Raw genomic sequence first — 21964 nt, 5'->3', positions numbered from 1 at the left:
CAGATGATCTATGCTAGAGAATACTCCATGCGCACTTGAGAAAAAATGTGTATTCCAGGGTGTCTGGCTGGTTCAGTCAGAAGAGCATGCAACTCTTGACCTTGGGGTTGTGAGTTTGAGCTCCACTTTGGGTGTAGAGATTGCTAAAAAAAAAAGAAAATTTAAAAGAAAAAAAAGATTGTATATTCTGTGGTCATTGTGTGGAGTGTTCTGTGTATATATCTAGTAGGTCCATTGGTTTACAGCATCATTCAAGTTTTCTACTTCCTTCACAATCTTCTATCTTGTTTCATTCATTATTGAGAATAGAGTATTGAATTCATCAACTATTATTATTGATAATTTTATCATATTTATTTTCTAAGTTGTATTAAATCCAGTTGATTTTTTTAAACATTTATATATTTATTTATTTGAGAGAGAGAGAATGTGTGAATGCAAATGCACATGTGTGGAGGGAGGGGAGGGAAGGGAGGAGAAAATCTCAAGCAGACTCTGCACTGAGGGCGGAGCCTGATGCAGGGCTCAACTCACAACCCTGAGATCATGACCTGAGCCAAAATCAAGAGTGGGATGCTTAACTGAGCAACCCAAGAGCTCCCAGTCGATTTTTTTTTAAAGATTTTATTTATTTATTTGACAGAGAGAGATCACAAGCAGGCAGAGAGGCAGGCAGAGAGAGAGGAAGAAGCAGGCTCCCTGCCGAGCAGAGAGCCCGATGTGGGGCTCGATCCCAGGACCCTGGGATCACGACCTGCGCCGAAGGCAGAGGCTCAACTCACTGAGCCACCCAGGTGCCCCAATTTTTTTTTAAGTCAGCTCTATGCCCAACGTGGGGCTCAAACTCACGACCCTGAGATCAAGATTTGCTTGCTCAACCAACTGAGCCAGCAGGGTGCCCTTAATTGTATTTAACTTTTCGTTTTTAATCTATTTTTGGAATCTGGGGGGACCCAAGACTGCCACCCTCCCCCACACCATACATACCCTGTGCTCACTCCAACTGTCCAGGCTCAGAAGCCATGGTGGTGGTTATAGTACTTTATTCAGCAAGAAATGAAGTTGTTTTTAACACCTCCTCTAAGGGAGGATGCTCAAAAGGGCTGACCCTGCAGGATGGGCTGCTTCTACTTGAACTTCTGCAGCAACTCGCAGATCTTCTCCTTGACCATTGGATCCAGTGTTGAACAGTCCCACTCTGCCAACTTCATCAGCCGGTCATGGGCCTCCCAGAAGAGGCCAGAGCCAATAGCCAGTTCCACCCTCATGCGCCACTCAGCTATCTTGGAGCTACTGAGGAAGACGTTATACTGGCTTCCCATGGGCTGTAGACAGACAAAGAGGAAGGAGCGGTCAACCGGGAATAGGAGGGCAAGGGGGGTGACCAGCCCCACCTGGGTCTCCTCACAGCCTCGGGGGGTCTCCCCATCGGCCTCCCACAAAGAGTGAGCCTGTGACCCACCCCACCCCCAGGCCTGGGCAAGAGGTCAGATGCTATGTGATAGATGTGGGGTGAGCATTGGAAGATCAGAATCTCCAGGGTTCTTGGCCACTGGTCTTGCTCCAAGGCTCCTGACTCCCTCTCTGAGGTGACACCTGGCCCAGATGTCTCCCACCTCTCCAGCATGAAACTTTCCATGGGTCCTGCCTTCTTCCAGGAAATCCCTTGTTCGCAGATGAGGGTGGGAAGAATTCAGGGTTTTTTCCTCCACATTGAGCCTTCCTCTGCAATCAGGCACAGGGCCTGGAATGGGAGACCCAGCAGGCAGTCTAAGAAACATGCACCCAAGAAGCTTGGGGGCCCCAAAATGGAGTGGCTGCGGGTGAAATGTAAGGAGTAGGATGTGAAATGTAGGGGACCGCACCACCTGGGACAGAAAAACTGAAGTGGTTTTTCCTGGTAATGGTCTGCCCTGCACCCTGGCCAGGGACTAAAGGGGACACGTGGCATACTGGCCAGAGATTATGTGGGCCTCTCAAGACATCAGCCCGGGCCTAAATTGGCCATCCTGCACACCAGCTAGGTCAGAACTGGCCACCCTCCCCTGCAGGTAGAGACCACATAAATGCCCCACACCCAGGTATGTTATGCCCCCCAAATGCACAGTGGGCGCCCCTCAGACCAGAGCCGTGGGAGCTGCTCTGTATAGCTGTAAGTCAGGGCTCTAGGAAAGAAGCACTCAGCCGGAAGGATGCTTTAGAGGCCTCTGTACACATCCTGGAGAGTCCAACGGGAAGAGAAGGCATTCAGGATTCTGGCTGACTCGCTGAGAGATGCTGTATTCTTCCCTCTGTCCTGGGCCCGCCCTCCAGCCCCTCCCCATGCTGAAAAATCATTGTGAAGCATGGATAATCGTGGTCTTCCTTGGTTCAAAATCTGTGCTTCCTGTCACCTCTGGGTGGAGTCCAGGCACCCCAGCCCTGACTCCCACAGTCCTCCATGCCTCCTCCTTTACCAGCCTATCCTCAAGCTATGGCCCCAGTGGTTACAGAGGAGTCTCACCTGTGCCCAGGCTCTGTGCCCCCACCTACCCCACTCCGCACCTGCATCATCTCCACCAGGGCCACCAGGTCAGCCAGTGAGATGTGGTCCCCGGTGATGAACATCTTGTCCTGCAGAAACTTCTCCTCGAAGAGCTGCATGCTGTTCTTCACCTCGGCCAGCATCTGCTCTGTCTTCTCGGCTGGAACCTCCTCTCCTGTGATCATTGGAATCAGCATCTGGCCAGGGTGGGGGAGGAGAGGGAAGAGGAGGCTGCCCTCTAGTTCCCATCTGACCCTCTGGTCTTCAGCCTCCTTGTCTGCTGGAGAAATGTTGGGCAGAACCAAGGGCATAAAGTAGGTTCACCTCTTTTAGTGGCTCTGGTTGGTATAGGGCCATTGTTCAGGGGGATTTTGAGGTCCCAGCAGGAAGTAATCCTATGATTGGTTAGTGATGTCCGTCACAGGCATGAGATAAGAAGTAAGGGTACATATATGGGCTATTGGTCATCTTCAGATTTGGTGGTCTCTATGGGCCCTTGGACTCAGGTTTTCTCATTCGGAACGAAATTTCTGGAATCCTATCCCAGCTTGAGTAATGTCACCCCCTCCTGTGTGCCCTTCCCTTTGTTTTTATAAGACTTTTTCATACCCAGTGGTTCATTCCACACTCCCATCAGCTCTGTAAGGCAGGCAGGAGAGGGATCCAAGGAAGTGAGGCTCAGGAAGGCGGAGGGAGACTTGTTTGAACTCACTGGTGGTCAGCCCTAGCATTGGTCCCACTTACCTTGATCCAGAGGATCTTGGTCATGGGCAGCTGAATGGCAGTGTGCTGCCAGGCCATGAACTCATCCACACGGGCGCGTGTGTGCAGGTCTGGTGGGTACCAGTGCGAGGGTGTGCTGTACTTGCGGCACAGGTAGAAAAGGATGGCCACACTGTAGAAAGGGAAAGCCAGGGGCACTGCTCTTGCCTTCCCCAATCCCATTACGCCCACCCCAGTGTGGCCTGGGTCTGATGTAGGACCTCCAGCCGGAAGTGGGCTCTAGGCACTGACATTCTTCTAGGGGAAGAATAAGCCCAAAGGATGCCAAGGAAGGCAGTCAGTCCACCAGCCAGTGTGTGCAAGAGGAAGGCCAGCAGGGTGAATGGTGTTCACCATCCATCGGAGAAGGGCAGTCTCGATGGAGAACAACATGTACAGGAATTCAGGGGTAAGAGTTAGCAGTTTGGAGAAAAGGAAAAACTGTGACCAGGAGAAGGATGGGAAGAATGGTCAGAGACAATGAGGCCACCGAGGGAGGCCCTCAGAGATGAAGGAGGATATGGACTTAATCCTCAAGGTTATGGTTATGTAAGCAGGAGGGTGAGAAAATCCACCTTGAACTTTAGAAAGACCTCTCTGTCCTACAACTCAATAGCAAGAAAACAAATAAACCAACCAAAAAAGGGCAAAGAGCTGGAGGAGACATTTTTCCAGAGAAGACCTCCACATGGCCAACAGACACATGAAAAGATACTCTATGTCAATCATCAGCAGGGAAATGTAAGACAAAACCACCATGAGATATCACCTCATGCCCCTGATAATGGCTACCGTCAAAAGGACAAAAAATAACACGTGCTGGCAAGGCTGTGGAGAAAAAGGAACCCTTCTGCACTGTTGGTGGGAATGCGAACTGGTGCAGCTGTTGTGGAAAACAATATGGAATATGGAAGGTCCTAAATAGAACTACTGTATGATCCAACAACTCCATTTCTGGATATTTATCTGAAGGAAACAGAAACACTGTAAGAAAAAGATATCTGCACCCCCACATTCACTGCAGCATTATTTAGAAGAACCAAGACACAGAAACAACCTAAGTGTCCATCGATGAATGAATGCACGGAGAATGTGTGGTGTAAATATACAATGGGATGTTATTCACCCATAGAAAAGGAGGAAATCCTGCCATCTGTGACAACATGGATGGAACTTAAGGGGTTATGCTAAGTGAAATAGGTCACACAGAGAAAAACACAGTGTGAGCTCATTTATATGTGAAATCTAAAAAAACAAACAAACAAACAAGCAAAAACAAAGCCATAAATACAGAGAACACATTGGTGGGGGGGACAGGGGGATAAAGTGGATGGAGGAAGTCAAAAGGTTCAGACTTGCAGCTATAAGTCACAGGGATGTAATTGTGATCCAAGTTAATAATACTGTGTTGTAGGGGCGCCTGGGTGGCTCAGTCGTTAAGCATCCGCGTCCGGCTCAGGTTGTGATCCCAGCGTCCTGGGATCGAGCCCCGCATTGGGCTCCCTGCTCCATGAGAAGCCTGCTTGTCCCTCTCCCACTCCCCCTGCTTGTGTTCCCTCTCTCGCTGTGTCTCTCTGTCAAATAAATAAATAAATAAAATCTTTTAAAAAAATAATAATACTGTATTGTATGTTTGAAAGGTGCTGAGAGAGTAGATCTTAAAATTTCTTATCACAAGGGGAAAAAATCTACAACTCTGTGTGGTGATGGACAACTACAACTTACCATGGTGATCATTTCACAATAGATACATATATCGAGTCATGATGTTGTACACCTAAAACTAATAATATGCTATATGGCAATTATATCTCAAAAGAAAGAAAGAAGCGCCTGGGTGGCTCAGTCGTTAAGCGTCTGCCTTCAGCTCAGGTCATGATCCCAGGGTCCTGGGATCGAGCCCGCATCAGGCTCCTGATTCTGTGGAGAGCCTGCTTCTCCCTCTCCCACTCCCTCTCTCGTTGCTAGTGTTCCCTCTCTCGCTATGTCTCTCTCTATCAAATAAATAAAATCTTTAAAAAAAAAAAAAGGAAAAGAAAGGAAAGATCCCTCTGGTACTGGGTGGAGGGGTTCTGAAATGGGCAGAGACCACAGGGGTCTGGGGAGGGTACAGACTGGAGGCACCATTTGGGGGGGCCTTGGCTGATGGGGGGCAGGAAGGGAGGAACACAGGGTGGACACAGGCATTTGAGGTATCTAGGACCTCTGGGGCCCTACAGAGTCCTGAGCCAGAGTGTCTGATAAGACATCAAAGTCCAAGGAGCTGCCCCACCCACCTTGTTCTCCCCTCAATACCCACCACCTGTGCAGAGTCAGCAGATGAGAAAGGAGCAGAGATGGGTGGGGGGAGAGGGAGGGAAGGAACAGCCCGGGAGGGAGGAGGGAGGCCCCAGAGGACCAACTCTATAAGAAAGGACAGAAATCCTAAATCATCTCAGATGATCTCACAACAACCCTGTAAGGTGGACACCAGTAGGCTTACATTTGAGGAAACTGAGGCTCAGAGATACAACAAACTTGCCAAAGACACACAGACCGTGAGTGACAGGACTGGGGTTTGACCCCAGCAGTCGGGCCCTGAGCCTCAGCCCAAGCCCCGCCACTGTTCTTGACCACCTGGCATAGTGTGTGACCTTGGCCAGGCAGACCAGGGGGGCTGGGGAGGAGAGTGAATTGGCAGTGGAGACAAGAGGATGGTCCCCGCGCGCCCCCCCCCCCCCGAGGGACAGGCAGAGGCTTGCCTCACTGGCCTCAAGCCCCTCCCCATTTTGTGCCCTCTGGAAATACCACCCTAGGGGGCCAATCCTGGGGTCATGACTGTTCTGGGCAGACCTGTCAGTGGTGGCTCCCAGTCCTGACTGGTTCCTCCCAGGGTGTCTGTAGCCTGTGCCACTCTGCTCGAGCCCACAGTCCCCAGTGACACACTCTGTGTCTCCATCCTGCACCTTGAGGCTAGGGCCCCCGCTGCTCGTTCTTGACATCAGCCTTCCTGGCTCCCCCACTGGGAGCACCAAGGCCAAGTGGGGCCCACCACCAGCATATTCTTGAACTCTTCTTGCCGGAGACCAGAGCTTGCTGTGCCTGGAGGAGCCCCCTCTCTTGGGGGGCAGACCCCCGGCTGGTATCAAATTTCCTGGGATGACCCTGAGTGGGTGCCTGGCCTTGTCTACCTAGCACCCTGTCACCAACTCCTCTCACAGGGACCTGCTCTGTCATCTTTAATCCAGGGACTCGGCGGGGGGCGGGGGGGTACTGGCATTCAGGGGTCCCAGTGTCCCAGACCACCACAGGCAAGACTGTGACTCAGAGCAGGCCCATGCATGTCCTTCCCTGGGAACATCAGATAACCTGAGAAGGCGGGGCTGATCCTTCCCCAGACAGACGTACAGGGAGATGGGCCGGGGAGATTCTGCCCATCTGGGCTGGAGGGGCAGGGAGGTGAGGAACGGTGGGGATGTCCAGCCACCAGCAGACCCGAATCGGGGCAGCGTAGGTAGGGGCCGAGTCTTGGTCTCCCTGGTTCCAGAGGGTGGAGCCACCACCCTAACAGACCCAAGGGGCAGAGCAAGGAGCCAACAAGGATGATTTTCAAGCCTCAAAATGTAAAACAATTTGCCCTGCTAGGTTTCAGACTTGCTTGGGATGCATGAAATTTTTATTTTCCCTTCCTATTTCTCTGTTAGGGAATGGGAATATCCACCCTGGGATGTCCCCCACACTTACTGCATTTTTTTCTATTGTTATTTTTTACGTTTATTTATTTGACAGACATAGCGCAAGTAGACAGAGTGGCAGGCAGAGGGAAAAGGAGAAGCAGGCTCTCCACTGAGCAGGGAGCCTGATGCAGGGCTCGATTCCAGGACCCTGGGATCATTACCTGAGCCAAAGGCAGCCGCTTAACTGACTGAGCCACCCAGGCACCCCTCTATTGTTATTTTTAAGTAATGTCTATAATACCCAATGTAGGGCTTGAACTAAGACCCTGAGATCAAGTGTCTTATGCTCCACCGACTGAGCCAGCCAGGCACCCCTCCCCATTGTATTTTAGAAGCAGGACAACTTGTCAACTGGCTTCCCAGGTTCACAGAGAGCAGAACTAGGCCCCAGGATGAATCATCCCCTGTATCTCACCCATCCCTGATTTGGATAATGTAGACGGTGGCATTTTGGGCTAAGAGTTGACGCCAGAGTAATTAAGACTTCTGGAGATGTTGGGATGAGGTGACTATATTTTGTACATAGGAAGGATATGAATTTGGGGGGCCCAGGGGACACACTGTTATGGGTTGAATTGTGTACCCCAAAGATGTGTTGAAATCTTAACATCCAGGACCTCAGAATGTAGCTTGATTTGGAAACTGGGTCTTTACAGAGGAAGTCAAATTAAAATGAGGTCCTGGCGGGGTGCCTGTCTAGCTCAGTTGAAGACCGAGTGACTCTCGGCCTCAGGATTGTGAGTTCAAGCCCCACAGTGGGTGTAGAGATTACTCAAAAATATAAAAGTAAAAATAAAATGAGGTCTTAGAGTAGATTCTAATCCCATATGACTCATGTTCTTACAAAATGGGGAAATTTGGACACAGAGACACACACAGGTGGAAGGCAAGATGGCAGTCTCCCAGCCAGGAATGCCTGAGGCTACCAGAGCTAAGACAGAGGCCTGCAACAAAGCTTCCCCCAACTCCCCAGCATGGCCCTACCAACACCTCAATTTTCACTTCTAATATCCGGAACTGTAAAAAAAAAAGAAAGAAAGAAAGAAAGAAAATACAATTTCCATTGTTCTAAGTCATTCAGTCAGTGGTAATTTGTGACAGCAGCCCTAGGAAAATAATCCAAGCCCTGGGCCCCACCCCCCGCCAGATCCTGTGTTCACTTGGAAGATGTACCTTAAACTTATGACACCATCTCAGAAGCAGTCAACCCAGAATCTTACCAAACTTCTACTTCCAATGACCAGTTTACAGGAAATGAAAGGAAGAGAAAACCATGTAAACATGACACCATGAGAATCTGATCAGCAAAACTCAGACTGTGGGAAACTCCACAGGACAAAGAACTCAGTTTCTTCAACCACGACAAAAATGTAAAGGCAAGAGGTGCCTGGCAGGCTCAGTCGGTTAAGTGTCTGCCTCCAGCTCTGGTCATGATCTCAGAGTCCTGGGATCAAGACCCACATCAGGCACCCTGCTCAGCCTTTAAAAAAAAAAAATATGCAAAGGCAAAAACGTGGGTCATGGAGGGGGCTGTAGATGAAAAGGGACCCAGGAGGCACATCAACAGCTACAATATGTGGCAGCTTTTTCTGAGCCAGATTCAAATGCACAAGCTACAAAGAAACTCTCTGTGAGATAATCAGAGACTTTCGAATACAAATAGGATATTAGTTAAAATCCAGGGATTATTATTAATTTTACAAGGTGCCATCATGGTATTGATGCTTTTTTCTTTTTTTTCTTTTTTTTTAATTTTAAAGACTTTATTTATTTATTTGACAGAGATCACAAGTAGGCAGGCAGGCAGAGAGAGAGAGGAGGAAGCAGGCTCCCCGCTGAGCAGGGAGCCCGATGCGGGACTCGATCCTAGGACCCTGGGATCACGACCCGAGCCGAAAGCAGAGGCTTTAACCCACTGAGCCACCCAGGTTCCCTCTTTTTTTTTTTTAAGATTTATTTATTTGAGACAGAGAGTGCGCACACGTGCGCGGTGGGGGGCAGAGGGAAAGGGAGAGAGAGAATCCCAAGCAGGCTCCATACCCAGCACAGAGCTCAAGGTAGGGCTCAGTCTCACAACCTTGAGACCATGACCTGAGCCGAAACCAAGAGGCAGACGCTTAACTGAGCCACCCAGACACCCCCTGATGCTCTTTTTTTTTTTTTTTAAGAGCCCTTATCTCTTAAAAGTGTATTCCTAAGCATTTATGGATGAAATGATGGGGTGGTTGGCAGGCAGGGGAATAGAAGGGGTTACAGGTGATGAAAAAATGGGCTCCCCGAGTGGACCACTGTTGGAATGGGGTGATGGGTGTCATGCTGAGGTTGCTATACTCCTCATTATTTGGTACTCATTCTACTTTGGTGTACATATAAAATTGTTCACGGTCAATAAAAAATAAGCACTAGCAGGTCAGCTCTGCATGGATCTCTGGGAGGAGCAGAGACAGATGGTGGGGTGCGGGCCCCCAAAAGGTAAAGACTTACCTTTCAGATAAGACAAATTTTCCATCTTTGAGGCTGGGTAGCTTCTTTAAGGGGTTGATCACTATGTATTCCTTACTGTGGTGGTGACCTGAGAGCGGCAAGAAAGGTAAAGGTCTGAGGGCACCGGGACCCCAGGGAAGAGAGAACCAGGTCTCCCAGAGGCAGAAATTCTCTCTAGAAGGGGAAGCAAACCCAGAGGAGTACCATGGCTCACTTCAAGTCGAAGGGCAAATCAGAGGCTGAACAGGGATTAGGATCAAGTCTCCTGCTGGATCCCAGGTTCAGTGACCAGGACCATCTGTTGGCTCACAGAAGTTGGGGACCTCCAGCCCCTACTCCCAACTCTGGGCCTGAAGCCACAGCCCAGGAAACAGCAGAAGCCCTAGGAGCCTGGATCCCACCCTCTACAGCCCCCTCTAAAAGGCGCAGGGCAGCCAGGAGCCCCGGGCCCCAGCATACGGCTGGAATCCAAAAGGGAGCCTCTCATAGGCAATCAGTCTCTGAGGAGTTTTGTTTTGTTGTTGTGTTTTGGCATTTTTTTCCAAGGTCGCTACTTTGTTTTTAAACATTTTTAAAATTTAAATTCAATTGATTAACATATAATGTATTATTAGTTTCAGAGGTAGAGGTCAGTGTTTCATCAGTCTTATGTAATACACAGTGACGTTACATCATGCCCTCCTTAATGCCCATCACCCAGTTACCCCATCCCCCCATCCCCTCCCCTCCAGCAACACTCTGTTTCCTATGATTAAGAATCTGTTATGGTTTTTCTCCCTCTCTGATTTCATCCTGTTTTATTTTTCCCTCCCTTCCCCTATGATCCTCCATTTTGTTTCTTAAAGTCCACATATGAGTGAGATCATATAATTGTCTTTCTCTGACTGACTTATTTCGCTAAGCTTAATACCCTCTAGTTCCAACCATGTCATTGTAAACAGCAAGATATTATCTTTTTGATGGCTGAGAAGTATTCCTCTGTGTGTGTGTGTGTGTGTGTGTGTGTGTGTGTGTGTGTGTACCACATCTCCTTTATCCATTCATCTATCAATGGACATCTGGGCTCTTTCTATAGTTTGACTCTTGTGGACATTGCTGCTATAAACATTGGGGTGCAGGTGCCTCTTCGGATCATGACATTTATATCTTTGGGGTAAATACCTAGTAGTGCAATTGCTGGGTGGTAGGGTAGCTCTATTTTTAACTTTTTGAGGAACGTTGTTTTGGTTTTCGTTTTGTTTTAAGTACATTCTGCTCCAGGCGCCTGAGTGACTCATTCATTAAGTGTCTGCCTTAGGCTGAGGTCATGATCCCAAGGTCCTGGGATTGAGTCCTCCATTGGGCCCTCTGCCCAGCAGGGAGTCTGCCTCTCCCTCTTCCTCTGCCCTTCCCCCACCCCATGCTCTTGCTCTTTTGAGTGCTCGTTCTCTCCCAAATAAATAAAATCTTTAAAAAAAAAGGTAAGCTCTGCTCACATGAACTTGAACTCGGTTTTTTTTTTCTTGTTTTGTTTTTTTTAAAGTAAGCTCTCTGCTCAACATGAGCCTGAACTCACCACTCCAAGCTCAAAAGTCCACACACTCTACCAGCTGAGCCAGCCAGGCGTCCCAATCTATCCGGAGTTTTAACCCTTCCACAGCTAGCTGCCTGTGGCTGGAAACACTTCTAGGGCTCGACTCACACCTCATTTCAGAGCGCCTGTTCTCCTCTGTGTTCTAGAGACTTCTGCCTCGGCAACCTGAGCTCTTAAGAATGCCTTCTGTGCTTGGAATAGTGTTGGAGACCAGCGGCCTGCGTACCACTCAAGGTCTGTGTCACCTTGAGCAGGTGTGAACACGGTGGGGAGGATAGGTGTGAACTGAAGCAGGAGCCTTGACTCAGATTTGAATGACCACACATTTTGGCAGCCTTTGCCAACTGATCAGAGGTGCTGCAGCTAAGAAGAGGCTACCCTCCCACAAGGAAAAGCCAAGGGCACTGGATGGGAGACTGGGGGACACTCAGCAGCTCTCCCTTCCCCTTTGACCTTAGAAGAGCCTGTTGGTCATAGCAGGGGAGAAAGTGAGGGAAGATGGACAGCCTACAATTCCCTTGGGAAACGTTTCTTCCCCTGGGGACTCTGATGGGTGGAGTATCCTCTGTGTCTCAGCTTAGAGACACCCTAACCTTGTGCCTGCTGCCCTCAGGGTCAGACATATGCCCTGGAGCAGGGGGTGCCTACCCTTTAGCAGATCCACAAACTGGAAGTCGAAGGGGATGCTGTTTTTCCTAGCAAAGATATAGACAGCACGGCAAGATGCTGACAGCAGGTCCAGATAGAGCTCCAGGCCCATGCCGAGCCACACGGTGGACACCCCCACCAGCCACAGCTACCAGGCTCTGAATCTGAGCCTATATGTAGCCTGAGCCCTTGGCCTTGGCCCTGTACCCTTCAGCGGTCTCCAACTCAGGCCCAGGACACCGTGTTCTGGAACTTATTGTTTCACTTGGTGTTGTCATGAGGCCAGGAATCCCGGAATTCTCACAGCAGCAAGGATTCTGGGGAAACTCAGGGGTAGACTAGGTAGAGGCCCCCGCTCAGGGGCAGAAGGCGGGGGCCACCTGCAGCCCTGCCCTTCCCCTCCCTCTCGGTGCATGTGTGTGCATGTGGCCCATTTCTGAGAAGGACTTACACATGGGAATTCTCAGGGTCAGAACTTCATTGCAGAACACGACCCAAGGGGTTCTGTAGAGTCCAGAATGAGAACAGGGCAATGAGAACGAACCACGGAGGGTTTCAGAAGCACGATCGGGGGTATGCATAGGTCAGCCTAGCCTGAACTGCAGGTAGAAAAGTGTGGGGAGGAAAAGAAACAGAACCCTGGCAAGCAGTCAGGGCCCCAGGGACAACGTCACAGGGGTGTCAGGGGTCAACCAGCCAGGCAGAGAAGCCCAGAAACTTCAGGCATGGCTTGGGACTGGCAGTGGCCAGGGGAACTCAGCACCTGGCAACTCAAGAAGGTAATTGGACCCAGATGGAGAGGCCTGAGTGTTGTCACTTGAGGCTGTGTCATCGTGGGACATCTCTTGTCCCTCTAGATTCTGCTCAGAAGCAGGGAGAACCCACCTCCTAAGGCCGAGTGAGGCTAGAGACAAGCGGAGGGCACACAGCATGTTTATTGTGGGCAGGAGAGAGCAGGCCTGGCCACTCCCTTCTCAGCTGAGCCGCTCCAGCAGTCTCTGCACCAGCTCCTGGGCCAGCTTGGGATCCCGCTGGGCATCTCGGGGGTCCCGAGGCTGCAGCACAAGCCTGTGGGCATCCTGGACAAGCTCAGGACCCAGAGCAGCCTCCACTCGGGCTCGCCACGCTGCCAGCCGGGGCCAGTCTTGGAAGATGTCACAGCCGACAGCAGTGGGCTGGGGAGACAAGGCAGCTGGAGCAGGGAACTCAGCGCTGGGCCCAGAGTCCACCCACCCCCACCCCAGAAGGCAAGCAGGCAAGAGAAGCTCACCTGCATTAGCTCTGTGAATGCCATCAAATCTGCCAGGGAGAGCTGCTCGGTGGCCAGGAAGGGCTTGGTGGCCAGGACCTCCTGATCCAAGTGCCTCAGAGCTGGCTTCAGCTTCTCCAACAGCCGGTCTAGCCGCACGGGGTCCACAGGCTGCCCCGAAAAATGGGGCAGGAGGGACTGGGCGGGGGAGAATCGAGGCAATTCAAACATCCTCAGCCACCTGGCCACCCCTCCTGGCCCCCATCCATCAGTGATACCCCCCCTGGTGGGCACTGTATCCAGAAGGATTCTGAGGTGTCATTCAGACTCCGGGGAAGGAGTGCTGTGACAGATTACAGATGTCTACCTGGGACAGGGGATGAGAGGCTGTATATAGGCCAACGGGTTCTTTCCAGCATGGGGGCGGGATGGGGGGTGTCTCCGGCTCCCACCCAAGCCTGCACACTAGGGCAGGGAGTCTCACCTTACACAGGTAGACGTTGGTGGCCGGCAGCTGGATGGCGGTGTGCTGCCATGCCAGGTACTCGTCCACGCGTGCGCAGGCCTGCAGCTCTGTGGGGTACCAATGGGCCTCCGCCTGGTACTTGCGGTTCAAGTATAAGAGGATGGCCACGCTACAAACAAGGGGCGTCGGAGATTTCCCCAGCCCTCAGCACTGGGCAGCAAACAGGATGATCCGGCTGGATCTCTCTCCCAATGCCGCCTCCAGGGGAGGACGCCCCGATTCCCACATCCCCAGCAACGGTCATCTTCTCCCCACCAAACTTCTCCATTCCTCAAGTGCTTCCCCAGGGGCCCACATTTCCAACTCCTCTCCCTTCTAGGGAGAGCCCTCTGCCTCCAGGCCCCGCTCTCTGGTGTCAGAGTCCTACTGAATGGGAGGCAGGCAGACCTGTCGTGGATGGCCTGCCCGAGGGGTCTCCCAGCTCCCTCCCAAGCCAGTGCTCCCCAGAACCCCTTTCTTGATCCCCTCTGGTCTCCTAGTACTTGGGGACCAGTTTCTATTCTCAGGCAAATCCTGGGGGAGGGTCACATTACTTGCCCATTTTACAGAGGAGACACAGGGGACACGAAGTTCTGTGATCTGTCCGCAGCAGAGAGCGAGGACGTAGGGAACTGGGATTCAGAGCCCAGTGCTGATCTGGGGCTACCTGCCTTCTGGCTCCTGGGACTGAGAGGCTGGGCTTGGGACATTCGGGGAGGGCTGACCTCAAGCTCCGATCTTCCTCAGCTGGCTCCAGGTGGTCCAGGCCTGACTGAGTGACCTATGCCCCTTTTTCCCAGGCTGAAGCTACCAGCTTTAGGCCCAAAGCAGCCCCCTAGTCCAGCCCTTGCCTCCAAGCTGGGTGAGCCAGAAGTGGGGGAGGGAACTACACCAGTTTGGAAAAATCTCCCAGAGAGGGGTCATCAGTTTTCTGCCTTCCTCCCTCCACCTCCCCCAACCCAGAAGAGCCTCCTCAGACCTCAGGACCCCCAGAACCCCATTACCTCTCCGCCAGCAGGAAGTCCCCATCTTTGAGGGCAGGTACCTTCCCCAGGGGGTTCACCTTCAGGAATTCAGGCTTCAGGTGCTCCCCTGAGGGGTGGAGAGGATGAGTAGCTCATCAAGTTCTCGCCCCTGGACAACCCCTCCATGGAGCCCAGCCTGGTCAAGGCTCACCCCGTCCTAGCTCCACAGGCCGCAGCTCAAAGGGAATGCCATTCTTCCGGGCAAAAATGTAGATGGCACGGCAGGGGGGTGAGTACAGGTCCAGGAACAGCTCCAGGGGCATGGCTGCGCCTCCCACTGTCTTCACCTTCCCTCTACTCAGTTCGGCCTCTGAGGGTTTGTTTGGCCCCTCCAAAATGGGGCCTGAAGAAATATGTTCCCCTCCCTGAAACCTACTTCCTCTGAGGTACTTGCTGGGCGCCTCGCCAAGCCTCCACACCTCCTGGCCTCTGTGGAATGGAGGTGGGGTGGGCTATTAGAGACTGGTTGCTGGTTTTCCACAGCAGGGTCCCCAGCCTGGCCCTTCTCCTCCTTCCCAGGGTGTTACAAAAGCCTGGACACCCCCACAGCCATCTCTTCCCTCTGGCTGGGCCACCCCCTTATCTCGGCTTCCTGGCAGCCAGGGCAGCTTTCACAATCCTAGCTGAGGTGGGAGGCTCCCTGGCAGCAGACACACATGATTGGTCTTTAAGGCCTTTTGTGTCTTTCCTCCCACAGGCTCCTGGGATTCACACACACACACACACACACACACACAGAGTCATGCACTCACAGACAGATTCACACACAGTCACAAACTCACACAGTCACACACAGAGTCCCACACACAGAGTCACACACTCACACACACACACAGACTCACATGCACACAGACTCACACACACAGAGTCACGCACTCACAAATTTACACACAGTCACACACATGTACACAATCACACTCTCAATCACACATAGTAACATACACAATCACTTCACACATGCACACAGTCATGTACTCACTAACACAGATTCATACACAGTCACAAACTCACACAGTCACACAGAGTCCCACACACAAAGTCACACCCTGACACACACACACACACACACACAGACACCCACAGTCACACAAAGTCACACACTCACAAACACACAGATTTATATAGTCACACACTCACACATACATAGTCACACAATCACACAGTCACACACACATACACACATATTCACACGCAGTCACACACGTAGTCACATGCTCTCACACAGTCACACACAGAGTCTCTCTGTCTCTCTGTCTCTCTCTCTCTCTCTCACACACACACACACACACTCATATGACACGACCCCCACCCCCAGCCCAGTCCTCTCCTCTCTCCAGTCTGAGTAACTGTCCTGACATGCTGACTTGGTAAAGACATCTCTATTTATTTATTTATTTGTGAGAGAGAGAGAGAGAGAGAGAGAGAGAGCATGTGAGCACACAAGTGGGGAAAAGGCCACAGGGAGAGAGTATCCAAGCAGACTCCTGCTGAGCTCAGAGGCCCAACTCAGGCCTCCATTCCACCACCCATGAGAGCAGGACCCAAGCCAAAACCAAGAGATAGACGTTTAAACAACTGCACCACCCAAGCACCTCAAGGCATCCCTCTCCTGGCCATCCACCTCTGGTGCCCCCCACCTCAGGTGCAGCACCCCCACCCCCTGAGGCTCCGGCCAGCCCCCTGGAGTCTTCCCTCCTCCTTACCCAGACCCGATCCCTCCAACTCCACCAGCTTCCTACCCAGCCTCTCTACCTCCACCAAAGGCCCTCTGTCCTAATCCACAGGGATTTCTCGAGTCCCTGTCAGATCCCACACTCCCCTGTGCAACTCCCTCCCACAGCCCAAGTACCCTCAGCCAGGTTGCATCCCCCCACCCAGTGTAGCCATGCTCCCAGCCTTGTCCATTTTTCTCCCTTCCTCCTGGACTGTCCTGTACACTTCTTTTCTGTCAGAACCCAAGTCTTGGGTCAGAACCCAAGTCTTGAGATGCTGAGGGGTGAGCTCTGGGGCAGCACCTCTGTGAGCCGTGGGTAGGTTGGGAGCTGGGGCCTAGCATCCACGCTGGCCCATGCTGGCGTGGTGGGTCATGGAGCAGGTGACAGCTGGAACAGCCCCCTGGGGACTGAGCCAGGGCCTCCCAGGAAGCTGCCCCCGCCCCATTCTGGGACCTTGGAAAGTCAGAGCTACTTCCTGACTTTCTTGACCCATGCAAGGCAACTGTAATGTTCCCCACTGTTTTTACAGGAACTGAAGTCTGCCAGGCAGGACTGTTAGGGACAAAATCCACCGTCCACAAACACAAGTACTTGTAGGACATGTGACTTGGGGAGGACTGTCCCCACCCTTGGTTTCAAGGACAGTTCATGATTCAGCCCAGCCAGTGAAGACCCTGTACTCCTGGGCCACTCTGATTGGATCAGGCAGGGTCCAGGGTTGTGGCAGGACTTTCTGGGAAGGAGGGACAGGGAACAGGCACAAAGCTGACTCCTGCTGAGGCCCATGGTCCTTCCCAAGGGAAAGGTCTGGAAGCCACCAGCTGCAGAAGGAGCACAGCTGGCTCAGACTCTCACCCAGTGGAGAGGGAGAACCAGGACTGGGCAGCCCCAGGAGCCTGCCTGTCCACAGCCGGCCATCCTGGAGCCCAGACAGGAGGGAGCGAAGCCACGCAGGCCCAGCCAGGCTGTCGATGGGAGGCTGGGCTCAGACCCAACATGCCCAGAGCCGTCAGGGAGTCCAGTATCCAAGACCTGTAACCCAACCCTGCACAGAGAATCCCAGCTGGCTTTACCATATTGGACAAGAGCCCCAGCCATGTGGTACACGGAAGAGCCGCGAGAAGCGTGACAAAGAGAGTAACCTGGAAGCAAGATGCGGAGATGGAGAGAGGGACAAGGGCAGCTAGGAACTCTTCCCTTTGTTCATTTACTCATTTATTCACCCAGCCAATGGGGAGTGAGTCTCAGAGACAGACAAAAAGCAGTGGAGGGAGAATAGGCTAGGGGACCAGAGAGGGGTCTTTCTTCTGTCTCCCAACCCTCTTAGTGGGGTCCACCAGAGGGATTAACAGCCTGTGCCAGGACCTTGGAGATGGGGCTGTGGGTCCCAACACAGCCCTCTCCCCCCCCCGGAAAGCCCCCATTTGCTCCTGCTGAGCCATTCCCACAAACCTCAGAAGCCTGCAGGCCTCTAGTAGAAGAATTCTCTGCCATTGAATGATTCCCCTTCATGCTGTCCTCCACCCAGCTCTCCACACCCCACTCCACCATCTAGCGGTCAGGCCATGCCCCTGGCCGATCACATACCTGAGCAACAGTAGTCCTGGGAACTAACAGCCAGCCCTCAGCATGGCTCGAGAGCCTGTCTGTGCTCATTTTGCCACCATGACCTTGGCCTGCCAGCATGCCCCTCACCATGCCCAGCTGCTGGAGAGTCCCAAACACACCTGACCTTCCTTCTTTCAGCATTAGCTCATGCCCTTCCCTCTGCCAAGACCAGTTCGGGATTCAAGGTCATTTCCAGGAGCCTCTTCTGTCTCTCCTCCAGAAACAGGAGACCTGAGGATCCCACTAGCCCCCTCCTTTGATGGTGCCCAGTGTGGCTAGTTCAGCAGTGGCCCACCCTCCAGGACATAACTGTCACCTACACTGAACTCACATTGAGTGTTTACTGTGCACTTACATCTCCTATTTTATTGCAGTGCCTTTTGAAAGCAAACCAACCAATTGTGAACAAAAAAGTAGCTGGTGTGGGTCTAAAAGGCACAGGATGTCTCTACTCCCAACCCTATGAGGGAAGATGGAAAAGGTCCAGGAAAACAAGCAAATTGGAGGAATCTCTGAAAGGGAGGCCACAGGAACAGGATCAAAGAGGGAAGACACCCACCAGGGACCCTCAGGGCAGAACAGATGCGACATGGGAGCAGCTCAGGGCTCAAGCTGGGAATGACACAGGATGGGTAGAACCCTGGTAGGAAGGCCCAGGGAACCATGAGCTCCGAGGCCAAGGTTAAGGACCCCATTTATTGGTTGGCAGTGCCATCTACTGTCACATCCAAGAACAGCAGCCACATAAGCCACGTGGCCTCCCGCGGGGTGTCCTGAGAAACTGGGAACCCTGGACCTCTCCTGAGAAAACAGATCACTAGACAAAAAAACAAACATTGGCAAAAGGAACTCTGAGAAACTTGAAAGTGTCATGTGCTTTGACCTGTGCTGTTTCTGTTACGTAAGTTCAATTTCCTAAGTTTTGTGTTCAGGCACGTGGTCGGTGATGAGAAACCCTTGATTGTAAAACAGGGTATGGGGTGCCTGGGTGGCCATGGTCTCGGGGTCCTTAAATTGGGCCCCAAGTGGGGCTCTTTGCTCAGCGGGGAGCCTGTTTTTCCCTCTCACTCTGCTTGCTACTCCCCTTGCTTGTGCTCTCTGTCTCTCTCTCTGTCAAATAAATAAAATCCAAAAAAAAAAAAAAAAGGCAACAACAACCAAAAAAAAACCAGGGTGTAGTCTTTGTGATGATTAAAGATGCTATGTTTTATTTTTCTTTTCAAGTTTTTTTTTTTTTTTTTAAATTTGACAGAGAGAGAGACACAGCAGAAGAGGGAACACAAGCAGGGGAAGAGGAAGAGGGGGAAGCAGGCTTCCTGCAGAGCCGGAGCCCAATATGGGGGCTCGATCCCGGGACCTTGGGCCCTTGATCTGGGCCCATGACCTGAGCTGAAGACAGACATTTAACAACTGAGCCACCCAGGTGCCCCAAAGATGCTATGTTCTTCCCTCCCTAGACCCCACTAGGATGCTAGTGAAACCTGTCACCAAAGAGTTGACAGGGCAGGAAATGCAGCTCAACTTTTTCCCCCAAATTTGCTTATCCTCTGTCCCCTTGTTTCTGTAAAATAACATTCACACTTGACAAGTGATAACCAAATGTTAATTTTAAAAAATTTTTTTAGATTTTTTTTTTGTTTATTTATTTGAAAGACAGAGATCACAAGTAGGCAGAGAGAGAAAGGGGGAAGCAGGCTGCCTGCTGAGCAGAAAGCCCGATGTGGGCTCATCCCAGGACCCTGAGATCATGACCTGAGCCTAAAACAGAGGCTTAACCCACTGAGTCACCCAGGTGCCCCACCAAATGTTAATTTAGTTGTTTTGCAGGAGCTCAAGCTTTCATAAAGAAGCCAGCAGAATCCAGGACCACTGACTTCCTCTTTGAGCACAACAAAATGAAATTGACCCTCCCACACTCAGCAAAATTCCTGGTGCTGATCTTGAGTCACATGACTCTTCCCCCCTTTACCCAGACCCTCTTTTGCTGGACTTTATTTATTTATTTTTTAAGAACTTTTTTTTTTTTTTTTAGATTTTATTTGTAAGAGGAAGAGAGCATGCTCACAAGCAGGGGGAGCAGCATGCCAATGGAGAAGCAGGCTCCCCATTGAGGGAACTTGATTCCAGGACCCTGGGACCATGACCTGAGCCAAAGGCAGACCCTTAACTGCCTGAGCCACCCAGGTGTCCCTTGCTGGCCTTTCAAAATCCCTGACTCTACCCCTTCAGGTAGGCAGGGGTGTGTGTGTGTGTGTGTGTGTGTGTGTGTGTGTGTGTACTTTTATCTTATTTTAGATTTATTTATTTATTTGATAGAAAAAGTGTATGCATGAGCTGGGAGGAGGGCAGAGAGAGAATCTCAAGCAGACTCCCCACTGAGTGTGGAGCCCGACTGGGGGCTCAATCTCACCACCCTGAGATCATGACCTGAGCTGAAATCAAGTGTTGGATGCTTAACAAACTGAGCCACCCAGGCGTCCCTATTTTATTTTTTTTAATCGCTTAGAGTAATTTTAATTCCAAGATAGCTAACAGACAGTATTATATTAGTCTCAGGGGTACAATATAGTGATTCAGCAATTCCATACATTTGTCAGTGCTCATCCTGGTAAGCGTACTCTCTATCTCCATCCTCTATTTCACCCATCCCCCCACCCACCTACCCTGTGTGACCACCAGTTTGTTCTCTATAGTTAAGAGTCTGGGTTTTTTTTTTTCCTTTGTTCATTTGTTTTGTTTCTTAAATTCCATCTATGAGTGAAATCATACAGTATTTGTCTTTCTCTCACTGACATTTCATTTAGCATAATGCTGTATGACTCCATCTATGTCTTTGCAAATGGCAAGATTTCGTTTATTTTCATGGCTGCATAATATTCTGTTATACATACATACACATATCTTTATTCATTCATCTATCAATGGACACTTGCGCTGCTTCCATCAATTGGTTGTTGTAAATAATGCTGCAATAAACATAGGATTACATATATCTTTTTTTTTTTTTAGATTTTATTTATTTATTCGACAGACAGAGATCACAAGTAGGCAGAGAGGCAGGCAGAGAGAGATGGGGAAGCAGGCTCCCTGCTAAGCAGAGAGCCTGATGCGGGACTCCATCCCAGGACCCTGAGATCATGACCTGAGCCAAAGGCAGAGGCTTAACCCACTGAGCCACTCAGGCCCCCAGGATTATATATATCTTTTTGAATTAATGTTTTGATATTCTTTGTGTAAATATCCAGTAATGGAATAACTTGACCATACGCTGTTTCCATGTTTAACTTTTTGAGGAACCTCCATGCTCTTTTGCAGAATGGCTGCACCAGTTTGCATTCCCCACCGACAGTGCACGAGGGTTCCCTTTTCTCCACATCCTCAACGACACTAGGGAATGTTTGAGGCTTGTCCCCTGTATCCTCGCGTGGCAGCCTTTACACGCTATGTCTCACTGATGTCTCCACTGTGTGTTGGACAGATGAACTTGGGTTCGGTCACACTAGTGTGAAATAGAAAGGCCTACAAGCAGGAAGAAAGGAAAAGAGGAGCGGGCTTTGGTGGGCATGTGTTCAACAACTCAAGACACGGGGCTACAAAAGAAGAGCGCAAAAGGTTGAGGTGGCGGGATTGTGGCCTGGCATGGCCCCCAGAACGCACATCTCACAAAAGCCAGCTGGGTGAGGTCAGGGGCCTTCGAGACTGTACCAGTGAAAGCCTCAATTAGGGCGGAGGGCTCAAAGGGGCATATCCATCTGTATCCCAGACACCATTCTTAGGTATGAGGGCCCTTCACAAATGACACAAAAAGGTCACAGGAGAAGAAATGACAATGGATCTGAACACTTGAAAAGTGCCCAGTTTTATTTAAAAAATGTAAACCCCGAGGAAAACTAGCGTAAGAATCCACTCCGCCCCCATCCACCTGCCACAGTCAAGTTTTTCAGGACAGAGCACACGCGTGCATGTCACGTTATAAGCTCAAGTGTGTCCTCCCCCGCACTCCTGTGTCGAAGTCCTAACCCCCAGTGGGCCCTAATCCAATCTGACCGGTGTCCTTATAAGAGAGATTAGGACCCACAGAGAGACACAGAAGTGTCTCACATGCACAGGGAAAAGACCACAGGAGGACACAGGGAGAAGGTGGCCAACTACAAG

General features: G+C 51.0%; 2 protein-coding genes across 4 annotated transcripts; both read right to left on the bottom strand.

The window, feature by feature from the left end:
* Positions 1-1012: 1012 nt before the first annotated feature.
* Positions 1013-12691, bottom strand: LOC308354073 (glutathione S-transferase theta-4; the record flags this gene model as incomplete). 2 transcript variants are annotated; one of them, XM_080821326.1, is made up of 5 exons in its annotated part: positions 1013-1325; positions 2545-2721; positions 3269-3419; positions 9487-9561; positions 12593-12691. In XM_080821326.1, 5 exons carry the CDS (start codon positions 12637-12639, stop codon positions 1128-1130), a joined length of 648 nt encoding a protein of 215 aa, XP_080677452.1. In that variant the 3' UTR covers positions 1013-1127. The 2 variants fall into 2 exon arrangements, with proteins under 2 accessions (XP_080677452.1, XP_080677453.1); XM_080821327.1 differs by lacking the exon at positions 12593-12691 and adding an exon at positions 11708-11819 and having other exon boundaries at positions 9487-9574.
* Positions 12624-15830, bottom strand: LOC308354071 (glutathione S-transferase theta-1-like). Of its 2 annotated transcripts, none has more exons than XM_080821322.1 (5): positions 14638-15830; positions 14466-14553; positions 13441-13591; positions 12978-13154; positions 12624-12882 (listed from the first exon to the last, which is right to left on the bottom strand). In XM_080821322.1, exons 1-5 carry the CDS (start codon positions 14747-14749, stop codon positions 12682-12684), a joined length of 729 nt encoding a protein of 242 aa, XP_080677448.1. In that variant the 5' UTR covers positions 14750-15830; the 3' UTR covers positions 12624-12681. The 2 variants fall into 2 exon arrangements, with proteins under 2 accessions (XP_080677448.1, XP_080677447.1); XM_080821321.1 differs by having other exon boundaries at positions 12624-12899; positions 14638-15072.
* Between the last annotated feature and the right edge of the window lie 6134 nt (positions 15831-21964).

Source organism: Martes martes (assembly GCF_963455335.1).
Source record: "Martes martes genome assembly, chromosome: 13".
In the NCBI taxonomy this organism is placed as follows: domain Eukaryota; kingdom Metazoa; phylum Chordata; class Mammalia; order Carnivora; family Mustelidae; genus Martes; species Martes martes.
This window is presented reverse-complemented; position numbering and strand designations above follow the sequence as displayed.